We start from the raw sequence: 14056 nt of genomic DNA, 5'->3' as shown, positions 1-14056 counted from the left end.
CTGTTTGCTGGGCAGAAAATCTGCCCGTGTCAAGGGTCTTTGCTAAACTGTGGCATTTTGGGGTGCTGGTCAACTAGGAGAGGACGTAGATACAATTAAAAATGTTCATTGCTGGGGCACCAAGCAAAAGGCCTAGCACTATTGCTTCTCGTGCCCGAGCCTAAGGACCGCACTGGTGTTATCATCATAGCCTTGCGACAATAATGCCATAAGTATAAAGTATGTTTTTAGTTGGAGTGTCTTTTTTTTTCTCTCCAGGAACAGTGCCACTCTTGTCTAGTGGCTATGCATGGTATTGCAGCTCAGCCCCATTCAAGTGCATACTTAAGGCCGAACTGCAATACCACATACAGCCTATAATCAAGAGTGGCACGGTTTCCGAAGAAAAAAAAATTATATAAAAAATAATTGTAAAAAATCCCGCCCAAAAAAAAAAATAAAAAAAAAATCAGACAACCCCTTTAAGTAGCGAACATGCCATTCGCAGTGGATCTTATATGCCATAAACATGTTCTTTCTTATTCTCTGTAGAAACCGCAATCCTAGTAGTTGCACCTCCTCCTTATTTCTATGTCTTGATTCCAAATTAAAGGCCCCTGACCTCATTCACAATGACATCCTGCATACTGAGTGATATAAACAACTTAAGAGGTGTGAAATAAATAATACAAAAGCTTAAGACTGGTAGAGCGGTCGGGTAGGCAATAAATGAATTATAGAGAGAGAGGGAATAATGGACATTCACACAATGGCGAGTTCAGAACTGCCTTCAAAGAGATTAGGCACTGTTCCAAAAATGTGATTGGTTACAGTAACATCAGGTAAATAGTCGGGGGTGGGGGGGGGCATACGAGTAAGAGTCCTTTATAAAAAACAAACAAAATGGACTGTCCTAAAAAGACAAAAAAATATGCTAATTAAAATGGTAATATTGCTTGCACTAGGCAGGCAGCAAGATTTGTACGACCACTAGGGGCACTGTTTCACTGGACTCTAAGTAATGTACCATATATACCCCAAACAAGCACAGTTACCTTTTTGGGATTCATAGAAGCGATGTTGTCCATACAGAACATTGCTGTTTCCGTGGTCCAAGTGGCTCATGGGTAGAAAAGTTGAAAAACGTGGATAACCTAAAAAGACACCAAATTATAGAATTAGAAAAAGATCATTTAAAAACACAGGGGCCCCGTTTGAGGACACTTAATTGCGTAGCTCCTGATCACCGCGTTGTATAAACCCTTGTACCATATAGACCAGTTGGGGGAGGATTCCTCTAACTAATGAGGAGTAACCAGTGTATTCAAAAAGATTTGAAAGTCAGAAAAATATCTGCAAACATTTACTTTATTAATATAAACGCAAAATTTGTAGAAAATTGGTCTGATTGACTCTGATGCCATTGTAGTCACTGTCATGACTAGTACAAATAAGGCTGACCAGACAAAGAGCTGGCCAAGGTTAGATGATCGTCCCACTATTGGGATCACAAACACTTGCCAATATATTTTTCTATAGTTGGAACCATTGGAAAATTATACAACCTAAAATTGAAAACCCTTGGCCGACTGCTACCTGGCATGGAGTACTATAAACACGGTTTATGCACTGATTTTTTTTGCTCATACAGCTTATTACCGGTCCCCAAAAATAGCACCACTCTTGTCCATGGGCTGTGTCTGGTAGTGCAGCATTGAAGTGACCAAGGCTGAGCTGCAATACCAGACACTGACCACAAACAGTAGTGGCGCCGTTTCTGGCAGAAAAAAAAAATAAATCAGTTCTCATATTGCTAAAGGATGAATACAAAGTGAATAATAATTTATGATTAACAACTATGCTATTATAGCCGCACATTTTTTTTTGTTCAGATCTTTGCCCCAAGAAGATAGCATATCATAATCTAATAGTAGATTACGGCATGTCGGCCATGTTTTCTGTAATATTCTGCAATGCTCCTGGGACTTGAACTATCTGTTCTAAAAGGTTTATCTTACCTAGGAAACCAAAGATACATTCCCAGGGCTTACACAACAACTGATGCAATATATGAAGCGGAGGGTGCATAGCGTATAATGAATTGGGTGGGGGCGTGAAAAAGGTGACAACTACAGCTCTGTGTAAGAATTATTCTCAGGAGTAGTTGTCACACATTCCTCCCCCCACACTGAACGGAGGGCGAATACAGTTGTCCTAGCCTAGATGTGTCTTCTTCTAGGAGAACACAAAAAGGGTCCCCAAGTCCATACAAAAATGGATTTTGTAATAAATGTGTCGAATGCTTTGGATCCTGAATTTATTCAACTATAGATAGAAGTAAAGGGTGGAGAATCCCTTTAAGCAGTTCCGCAGATAAGACAGAATATCAGCTAACATTAAGGGTTAACCCAATAGTTACTTCAGGTATAAAGTTTAGCTCAATAAGGGCTCCGCTCAGCAAAATTTTTGCATATCCAGTCGCCCACTGGAACACTATTCTTTAATATCCACTCTAGATCACTTATTATTACACACAGTAAGACTCACACAGCAAGTAATTGCAGCAAACAGCAAGAACATGTTCCGGCCTTTATTATCATCCATATAACCCAACTTTATTGTCAGACTTGATTTATGGGGCAAATTTAAGCCGTCCTAAGGCACTGGGAGAACCCTAAAATGATTTTATGATAAGCCACTACAGGTTTTCGACAAAACGTCATTAAGGTATATCAGTGGTTAGCACTGTTGCCTTGTAGGTCATCGACTTGACTCCAACGAGGCCAATGTCCTCAGAGGAAGCCTATGTGGGTTTCCTTAGGGTTCTCTTGTTCTTCCCACGTGCCATAAACCAACTAAGTTAATTTGCTTTCTTTAATATAGGCCCAGTGTGTGGGTCTGATGTAAAGAGATTGGATTGAAGGGCCCTTTTGTGGCCTGGCCCGATTTGAACCGATAGATTAGGAGGTTGCGGAGTCATCGATGACTAATTTTAGCAGTAACTTCCAAGATCTTCAAACTTGAAGTCCGTTTATGGTGCAGATTGACCCAAAAAGAATAAAAATAAATGTCTGGTGGCTCATTTTCATGGACAGCCAAGAAGGTCCTAGAATAGTCAATCACTGGATGAGGTAAAAAAAAATAAAAAAAACAAAACCTACATATTTGCCTGTAGTTGGGTTTTGACCTTGAAAACGAAGCTCATACAAAATAAAAAAATTCAAAAAGGTTTTCTAAATCTTCGGGATGCTCTTTGGGAATGGGCCTTAATTACGTCATATATCTAAACTATTGGAATAGTTTTCTATGGTTGGATCAATATCATAAATGGAGCCCTTTCTTCTTTGTATGGTCCCACCACATCTCAGCCATGGGTCATATAGACTGTTCACTACATATGTGACCATTATGACCCATGATTGATGTCCATTCCAGAGCTCTATTGAGGAACATAACAATTCTATGGTACACAGCAGCTTGTACCTTGCTGCAATGAAACCGTCAAATTTCCTTGACCTGAAGTGGAAAGATTTCAGTCTATGGAGGAGGACTGGGAAAGAGGAGGACTGGGAAAGACGAGTTCCAAGCTTTCGACATTCTTGCAGCTGTCTCTTTTAATTGCCTCTTGTTAAAAGACTTTTACTAGCTTTCATTTAAGTAAACAGCAGTCAGTAAATTCCTCTACCACAGATGCCCCGTTCCCACGTGTAACCTTCCACTGACCCCTGGACTCATCCACCGCCTTCCAGCACTTTCATATGGAGTTCGTGAAGAATATTATAGGTGAACATCTGTTCTGCTCCCCCAGTGACATCTTTCTAACCTGTTCTAACAAAGAATAGAAGTTGTATCTTGGGGGTAGGAATCAGAGTTATGTGTCAGTGCCGCAGAATGCTCATTACTGCAAATGTCATATTTCATGTTACATCAGTTTGCATTAATGCATCAAGGTAGTCAACCTCGGCCGCAAGTAACAAATGAGTCTTCAAATGCAGGAGAAGTGGGAACAAAATGGGCCACAAGGCAGTTTTTGGAAAACAAACAAATATGTACAGACAGGAGGGAGTCCTATTGAAGAAAATCCATATGGGGCCTTCAGGTCTACGCCACCAAATCCCCCATTCCAGAAAAGAAGAGTAGGTTGTTTGTTCAACATCTCTGTCTTATGGGTTTCCCTCAGGGTTGTCCTACCCTTTGTCTGTATGGGCCGGGGAGCTCAGTGCAGGTTCAAGTCATCTATGGAGGAGAAGAGGGAGGTGGCCAACACTAGTTGGGACCCCCCTCCTTCCACACAGGCCCAAATAAGATGCTGGCCAGTGTGTCCTTCACATGGCTGTCTCCAGTTGAACAATACAAAACCAAAAAGCATCTAGACCAAATATTCCACGATTCTGAAATAGAGGGGTTTGCTCTCACGCCCTACATGATCATACCTTGGAGTTGCTTTCCTTGGGTTAGCATTACACATCTTTCTTTGTAGGTATAGACAGTGAGATATATTAAGGTTAAAGTCACTAATGGGGAAGAAAGAGTTGCTCAACCTGAGAGCTAAGCCTAACCCTCCCTACACAGAGGCCCCATAGAAGAGGTTATCCAGGGTGTCCAAAATATGGCAGCCTCCATTGGAGCAAAAGGAAGCCAAACACATCTAGACAAAATAGTCCACCATTCCAGAATGCATAGGTTTGCTCCCACGCCCTACATCGCCATGCCTTGGAGACAGAGGGATGCTTTCTGGTTTGCCTCATCCATCTTTGTTGTAGGTATTGACATCTATGAAGATTAAAGTCACTCATGGGGAAGAAAGTTTTGGCCAGCCCGAGTTGGGACCCCCTCCTTCTACAAATTCCCCATAGAAGTCCAGTGTGTCCATAACAAGGCAATACAAAACCAAACACATCTAGACCAAGTATGTGACCCCCAAAGAGCTTTCAGTGCATTTATAGTTCTGGATTATATAGTTGATACCTCACTAAAAAAGGGCAGCCACATGGTGCAGTGTAACAGTTCGGAAAGATAGAAGTGATGTCAAAGTAGAGGGTTCCCATCGCATATCAAGTTCCTACAGATCTGCCTAGGATCACTTATGATGTAAGGAACTTGGGACAATGCCTATATTCAAAAACAAAAACAAATTGTATGGCACCGTGGACCATATTGGCGCTATATAAAAAGTAATACTAAATACTATAGCAGATGCGCATTCTAACTTTATCCGTACAGCAAATCCAGTGACCGAGATCAATAGTCCCTATAAAATTTACAGTTGGTGTGAACAGAGATCTTTAATGGTACCACTTGATGAATTCCGATCATGTTTAGTCTTCCTGACACATGGAAAGACTTATGAGATATAGCAAGGCCATATGAACTTACATCTGGAAAGACATGTCCAGTCGGTAACACAGTTAAGCAGACAACTCCCTCAGCAGGAGATAAGGCTTCTTTGAGCTTAGAAGGCCTATTGAGTATTGAAGAGTACGTTGTATACTGTGAATTAGAACAGCTGCCCCTTGGAAAAAAGAAAAAAAAAAATTGCTTCTCATCTCGGCCCCCAGTCCTAGGAACAGAGCTGGCAATTCTGAGCCCCACAGAATGAAGTTCCGTGCAGCTGTGCTTCAGGAATTCCCAGGGCGAAGGGGCAGAGATGCCCGGGTACAAAATGTGCAGTCTGCTTTGAAGCCTGGAGCCTACGCCAGGGCCTAAAATGGCTTCATTCAAGGACGGACACAGACAACAAGTCTTTGTGTGTTGTACAAAATAAGGAGATAGACAGGGTAGGGAGGATGGAATACAGCAGACATAGAACGAGACGGGAAACCCAACTCGTGTATACAGCTGACAGTAAAAAATAAAAATTATATATATATATATTTGAAATGTTTAATATTGTTGCATACCAAAAATATGCCAAGTATAGATGGCAGAAATGCACGCAACATGAAGGACTGAGGGATACAGTAGCCCATATGGTGGCATTACTCCTGCCCAGTCATGGGTTGTTGCTGTGCAGTGGGACTACCTGCCTGCAGATTTAAGTTGCCCCATCTACAATATCACAGGCATGTCATGGCAACTGGAAGCATGCTCATCTTACTGTGTGATGGCTTCTGTTCCTACTGTAATTAGAGACAAGGAGATGCTATTTTTCAGATACAGTGGAGTGCTCTGGTCACCTAGTCACCCACATGTTTACAACTATGCACAGGCACTTCCCTTTTCAAGTCTAGTGATTTCACTAATCTCGTAGCCATGACCCTGTCTTTTGTATCTACTCGGATTAGTTTACTAGGAAAGGGTATGCTTATGTTGGATAAGAACACCCACGCGTCTGTCCACATATTTTTTTTTAACATTTTCATAGATTTAAAAAAATAAAAAAAATACACTGGAATAACATTAGAAAAATGTATCAATATTGTAAACTGCAAAAAAAAAAAACAACTAAAAATTGACTACATTTTGAAGAACGGATCATCTTATATCCTTGGCATTTTTAGGCATGCCCTATCCTATATCCTTGGCATATTTTTTAGGAGTTGCTTTGATGATGAAAAAGAAAACAAAAAAAAAACTTTATGAAAGGAGATCCACTGTCTAACCATAAAGATTGTAAGGCAGGCAGTAGGCATCCCATACCGTCTAGGTCACTTTAGTTTGATTTCCAACAAGGTCTATCTGATTACCAGAGCCTTGAAACACGAGCCAGCTCTATGACAATCCAGCAAGGAAAGGGTTGACCTGTGAATATTTTTTAGGTACTCTATTTACAAGTTTAATTAATTTTTTTTTCCTTATTGCCAATGCCGGAGAGGAGGTGGAGGAGGAGGTGGGGAACCAGCATCAGCAGAGAGTCATGAAAGATGGAAGGAGGACGACTTCAACAACGTAGTGATGCGTAAACATGGGGTGTGAGGGTCATCAAATACAAAAAGTTGGATTTTCTACTTTATAAATTGGTGGCAGCTACCAGCGAAAACATGATTGAAGGGGGGGGGGGGGAGTGGATTATAAAACACAGATTGTCAGGAGACCGGGATATAAATTATACTAGAGTTTTCAATCAGTACAATTCCACATTAATGATTAATGCCACACAGCCCCCCCCTGTAGATAATGCCACACAGCCCCCCCCTGTAGATAATGCCACATAGCCCCCCCTGTAGGTAATGCCACATAGCCCCCCCCTTGTAGGTAATGCCACATAGCCCCCCTGTAGATAATGCCACACAGCAACCCTGTAGGTAGTGCCACATAGCCCCCCTGTAGGCAATGCCACACATCCCCCTTGTAGGCAGTGCCACACAGCCCCCTGTAAGTAATGCCACACAGCCCCCTGTAAGTAATGCCACATAGCCCCCCCCCCCCCTGTAGGTAGTACCACACAGCCCCCTGTAGGCAATGCCACACAGCCCCCCTTGTAGGTAGTGCCACCCCCCTACTTTCCTGTAGGGGACGGCTCTGGAGAAATCCCTCACTTCACTGTCCATATATGAACAGTGAAGTGAGGTACTTCTCCTGGAGCGGAATCCCCGGCCACACCGGCGGGGATTCCGCTTCATTAGTCCCTGACGTCACTGTCCATATATGGACACAGTGAAGTTTGTGACTTCTCTTGGAGCAGAATCCCCGGCCACATCGGCGGGGATTCCGCTTCAGAAGTCCCTGACGTCACTGTCCATATATGGACACAGTGAAGTCTGTGACTTCTCCTGGAGCGGAATCCCCAATCTCTGGCTTGGGGATTCCGCTCCTACAGTGAGAAAATAAACACCCTCCTCCTCCTCCTCCTCACATGCGCTTCGGACTGTGAGGAGGAGAAGGAGAGAGCTACGGCAGACACGGCCGTCACAGTACACACCGTCTCCACGTATTAAAACTTGCGCATGCGCAATGAAACACACGGCTGCTGAAGACGCAGCCATATCATTTAACAGAGCATGCGTGGTAGTGTCAACCACGCATGCTCTAAGCGGATGGGGAAAACACGTGGTACAGTTACGTCATTTATGACGTAACCGTACAATGTGAAAACCGGAAACCGCAAACCGGAAGTTAGGCGCGAATGGGCGGGTATGCGCAGGAAGTGCAAATTTTACATGGACAAGCGGTCACGTGACGGAAGAGGGGATACGACGATACATCCAGCTAATCAAACGTAAGTACATTACAACGTTAAATGTTTTTTATTGTTTAGTTTAATTAAAAAGTTATTTTTTACTTCCGGAAAACCCCTTTAATTGAAAATATTTTTGGTATATTATTTTATTGCCATTACTACATCTAAAAAAAAATTTTTTTTTGGGGGGGGGGGGGAATAATTTTTTTTCTCTAAATAATTTTTTAGGGTACAAAAAATGAAGTCAAAAATTATCAATTATCAAAAAAAAAATTCTTCATAAATTCTCACTGAATGGCTTCCTTTTATAAGAAACCTGTGGTTTTACTTGCATATATATATATATATATATATATATTCATTCATTTTATAGGAAGCCAGTGAGGATTTATGGGAAAATATTTTTCTTTTCTGCTTGGTCATCCCTCAACTAAACACTTCCCTAGTTTGACTTGCACGTGTGTCCCTGAACCTGCGGTTGCCTAACTGTTGTACAACACTGCACCCACCCTGACAGCTGTAGTGTAACAGCTGGAGAGGAACAGTTTACCCACAACTGTTCTAACTGTATATCAAAAACAGATAAAAGGGAATGACAATTTTTTAAAAAGTTTTTTGCAATTTTTGTTTAATTCATTTTTTTTAATCCAGCAGAGAGACTGTTAATAGAAAGAATCCAGTTATGGCTGAAGAATACAAAGCAAGCCCTTGAGACTGCCGGCTGTTTTGGCAGCTACATTAAAGGTAACGCCAGGTATTTCCTTGACACCCAACCCTACAGGAGATCCCGAGAGGAGGAGGGAGAGGGGGTGTGGAGTGCCGCTAAAGCAGTCTTGGTTTATAAATATACATACCAGGTGACTGGGAAGTCGTACAGAGAGTTGGCACACACTTACTACGCTTCTTGGACACCTTAGCTGCCAAGAAGTGCATGGCCTGTTTTAGGTCACCGGCAGAATATCAAATTCAGCATTTTCTAAATTATATATATATATAAAAATTTATTCATTTTTCTTTTGGAAAATATTTCATTAATTCGCCATAGGCCAAAAATGTTAATAAATAAAAAAAATGTTTTTGGTTTAAACTGTATTTAAATCAAGAAAATAGATTTTTACGATCCGCCCATCTGTATAACACAACTTGTTCCTGATACATATTGAAGAGGGGCCAGAACCCAACCCGGTCACAGATGACCGAACCATGGATTAGTTATAGGATAGAACAGGCTGTATGTCAATAACATCTGTACGTGGGCTCATTCACATCTGCCCGCTCTCCACTCCCTATTGGCTTGGACACACCCGGTTTTCCTTGCATCTGTTAACCCATGTTACGCTGGAAAGTTGAAAAAACAAATTGTCGGTTCACGTCTGCTTATGACCACAATTCTCTTCCCCAATCATGGCGCTACATCTCTGTCTAAACATATTAGTGAACAGGTCACTGCCTCCCACAAGCTCAACTCACTCGTCTCCTGCTGCTTGGTCATTACCATTTTCTGATAGGCTATATGGTGTTCTATCCTCACCAAAATTAAAAGGGTTTTCACAGATACCGTAAACGTCTGATAGACGGAGGTACCACCCCTGTTCTGCAGGCTAAAAAGTCTGAGCTCAGTTGTTTCCGTAACTCCCCTAGACGTCACTGGGAATGCATGGCCATCTTTATTGTAGATGCCGGGTTGCAGAAAAGGGGGGCAGGGTACCCCCGTTCGTTTCACCAAACCGACATGTATGGTGGATTTTGATAGCTATTGGAAACCTATTACTAATATGGCTGCCCTCATTGCTCGCACATTAGTTAAAGCATTGGATAAGTACAATTCAATCCCTTTAAATTCTAATATTAACTATTAAAATTCTGCTGCATTGGCAAAGACCCACTCCACAAGTCCTGGAAAGCAGATGCTAAAAAGTCAGTCTAGCTAATAGACAAAAACGAAACGAGAATTGAAATAAAACGAGTGCTGGCGGCAAACAGGAAACGGGTAGCCACACTCTTCATGCCGCAACACTAATCTGACACGTGCATAGGAGATTGTGAAAGAGGCTCTTTAACACTGCCCTTTAATCATACAGCTGGCACAAGAACTATACGGGGTTAAAGGAGAAAAAAAAGTAATCTCTGCCAATCTAGCGCTACCCTTGGTGGCGAGGAAGGCCGGGCGCAGGAAGCTCTTGCAGAGATGGGATAAGCAGCAGATGTTAGCACTGTTGTATTGCTCTGTGAGCTGGGGAAGGGTGTGTGAATTATGTGGGAGTAAGGAACCGCTTTAGGATAGAGAGCCCAAAAACAAATCACTCAACCTCACCAAATAAAAATGTTATGTTCTCCATTACCGTGCAGGTTGGGACGCAACGACAGACATGGGCACCGCACCCTGCCACCAGTGTACACGCGCTAAGGATCCCAGGAAAGCCCTGCTAAGGGAAAAAAATCCTAAACCCAGTTGGCACCAAACTTTTCCAACATGGCTCTCAAAATGAAAATTTTCAAAAAGTTTGGCACCTGGGCTCCCGGTTATCATCCGTTTGTGTGTTATCTTCCCGCCAACTAAACAGGACAATGGTTGGCAAACTTGACCAGGGCAAAGCAGGCTCTCAGTATACGGACCGATTATAGAGGATCAGTACATGTATATACACACTCTACAGCGAGTCCCATATAGTTTTCGTTTAAATTCGGCCAAAAATTGCGCCATCTTTGACCTTTTTAGAATATTGTGTAATTGCTCATAAACGCATGGCAACTTGAGGGGAGTCTATGCCAGAGTTAGTTTAATAAAGTGCCATTCTGGTCGAGTGCCCAGGGCCCCCTCCTTAATCAAGTATGTGAATTATTTGCCATAGACCACCAGGGAATTAACCCTTTCACAATACCTAGACCAAAACGGTCAAAAATTTGCAAGCAGTGGCACCCTACTTTGTTTGTTGCCCAAGGTCTAGGGCTGGACCAGGAGCCAAATTTTTGGTCGATTCCGATTTATTCTAACCGGCTCCTGGGGTGGTCCAATGAGCTTCTCAAGTCTACAGTAATTAGTCCACCCCCCCAGAGAACGAAGTTTTTAGCTGCATATAATGGTCGCCTGGTACACTGGCCACAATATTATGCTGGAGTGTTGGATTGGTTGATATTTGGGGCAGATTCTTCTGCTCAAAACCTGTGACACATTTATCCTAAAATTACACAAACATATTTGCGCCATCTTTCCGTCATACGGAGATTGATTCCTATGTATTTTAGGTTCTTTAATGTTTGCTTTCAACAGAATTTCGTCCAGTGCTGCGGTTTACAGACTAAATTAAGACCAGACAAACTTTTCATGCTTGTTCTGGAACCGCGTGCTGAATCTTGTAGTTCCACAACAGCTTGAAAGCCGCAGACTGCCCAAGTCTGCTCTAGATTTTAGCGCCTGGCACCAATAAAATAGAGTGAAAATGAGTGATGCCGCGTCTTCAAACACTTCGAGTCCTTGAATTTGCAACTGGAAACACATCACAAACCCTACAACCCCCACCGCACCACCATTATATTATATCAACCCTTTCATAACCAACGTAGTTAGTGAAGCAACAATCAAAAACTTTCATACCAGGCTTGGTACAATATCACATGGAAGAAACGGCAATCAAAAGGGTTAAGGGCAAGGCCATCTTCTCGCCACACCCCGATTCCTCCCAAATTAGTTCAGTCACAGAGAGACAGAAACACGCAGAGTTAAAGAAAGTGAGAGCGGGAGGTGGTATTGGCTATGGGCCCTGGCATCATGCCCGGCTGCTAGTCTGAAAAGATGCCAGCTGGCTTGTTCCACATCAGAACTACACCCCCCACCCCCTCCCCATCCAAACTTCCCCTCCCTTCTTCAGGCTTCATATTCAAAAGAGAGGAAGAGAGACAACCAGCGCAAGACATCATACAAAGAGAACGAGAAGACTGATACAAGAGGAAAACACAACGAGCCTGGGTCAAAACACAAGTAGCCTCTACACAATGCCAACCAAAATCAAAACACTCCAAAAAACAAAAATGGGGAAATTCCACCTTGTCCTTTAACATACATGCAGTCCACGTCAGCTTGGACTATATAGAGTGGCCATATACAAAATGTTCTATTGCCCAGACAAGTTAACCTATAACTTTTATTTGCCCCTTTGTACCATAACTATAGCAGTGGCAAGCAACAGGTGGATAAAGTTGCCTGTACACCTTGGGACATGGTAATGAAAAACCTTGACCAGCCCGATATACGTTAGCAGGCCGACACATGGAGACTAAGTCCGTGTTACGCCTACGTTCATTGTACGTGTCAGGAAAGCTACGTATCCATAGGGCCCCATTGACCCAGTGTAGGTCGAAGAGTGTCCTTGGGTTGGTACGCGTCGTCATCTTTTCTTTTACTGTATGGAGTAGCGTAATGGACAATACTTTCATGTACAGGCTTACAGTAAATAAAGTCAATGGGGTCCTATGGGTGATGTACGTCTTTACAGTGACATATACTGGAGCCTTCCGTCAGAGGTCTACGTTAAGAGTATTACTCAACATATACCTCCAATGGAAGGCTCAAATACAATGTGAACAGAGTCTTAGAGGTCGAGCACTAGTATAATGATCTAGAATTACTTCACTAAAAAGGTCAAACAATGTTATTTTTGAAGTCGAGCCTGATCCAAAAATTTAATCTTGACCATCACTGTGGTCGGACAAAACCTATTGATAAGTCAACCAACCACTTCTACAAAAGAGAGATTGTTCCAATGTGGGCGAGAGGCTGTAATGGTTACCAACCCAATTGTCTTCCAACATATAGGTATACATAGCAACGCAATATTATCTCCGAATACGACATCAACACAATAATATATCTTGACATACTTGAAAAGGCTTACAATAAAGGCTGCTCCACCCTAACACCCTTGCGGCTAAAACTGTTTGTCTTCATATACGTTCTCCCAAAAGCAAAACGGACTATCAACATCTTGATGACAAAAACATCCATCTCCTAGGACAGTCCCTAAGGGGCTTCATTCCCTCAAAGCAGGAATCAAGATTAGCTTGTCCCACAACGTTGAAAGGTATAGATGCAAATAATCTTTTGCGCCCAAGGGCTAGCAACATACCAGATCTTGATGTTTCTACCATTGTTAAGCAGGGGAGTCACCGGTTACGTGACTATTGAATTCAAAATAACTCTTAAGCCCATTATGGGTGAGGGCATTGCTTAATAGGTGATCTATTACATGGTACAACGACTTAAAAATCAGTTTTGGCCCGAGGACCAAAAGTTGGCCGTAAATACATCTCTATATAATTTTGAGGCCGAAAAACCTGCCGAGTGACCCCCCCCCACTTCCCCTCCCACCATACATGCATGGACTTGCTCGTAATAAACCGGTTTCAATCCATAGAGCAGTACATTCACTTATGAAGGAATATACAACCTTCATGATCAGATGGATGTTTTGCTGTTTGGGTTGGGGGGGGGGGGGGTTACATTAATTTATATCTAGATATACTGATGGATACTATGGATAGAAGTTTCGGTTATACTATAAAAACATCTAATCTCAGTAGGAACCCAACCACATAGGTCATCCCACGGGTATGGCTATGGAGGCTGCCGAGGTAGAAGTCGCCAACTGGGCCCTGTATTATAAATGGCACATGGTAGGTTGGGGGCTCGGTTATAAATTTTGCATTGGGGCCCAGGAACATCAGGGTCAATCACGTATAGTATGTGAAGGTCATAATCCTCAACCCTCAACAGAACATAATAAATTTACACCCCTACAGATTTGCACACCAACCGATTCCTCAAGTTCTGGGCGCGGCAACGTCAAATTGGTATTTAGAATGGTTAATTATCTTATTCACTACTTAGCAAAGGATTAAAAGAGTAATGGTTAATACAATGAAGTGGGCCATAGCCATTCCTAACACACTCAATGGGTCAAG

The 14056-nt window shown here is 42.5% G+C and overlaps 1 protein-coding gene across 4 annotated transcripts in view; it reads right to left on the bottom strand.

Moving 5' to 3' along the window:
- The window catches only part of BAHCC1 (BAH domain and coiled-coil containing 1), a 104983-nt gene that overhangs the window by 37947 nt on the left and 52980 nt on the right, over positions 1-14056 (bottom strand). For all 4 annotated transcript variants that reach the window (XM_075846152.1, XM_075846151.1, XM_075846150.1 and 1 more), the window contains one exon: positions 1035-1133. In XM_075846152.1, the coding sequence (XP_075702267.1) occupies positions 1035-1133 (99 nt within the window). The remainder of the gene's footprint in view (positions 1-1034; positions 1134-14056) is intronic.

The sequence above is a fragment of the Rhinoderma darwinii genome, chromosome 13 (genome assembly GCF_050947455.1).
Source record: "Rhinoderma darwinii isolate aRhiDar2 chromosome 13, aRhiDar2.hap1, whole genome shotgun sequence".
In the NCBI taxonomy this organism is placed as follows: Eukaryota; Metazoa; Chordata; class Amphibia; order Anura; family Rhinodermatidae; genus Rhinoderma; species Rhinoderma darwinii.
Note: the sequence above shows the minus strand (reverse complement) of the source record. Positions and strands in the feature narration are given on the sequence as shown.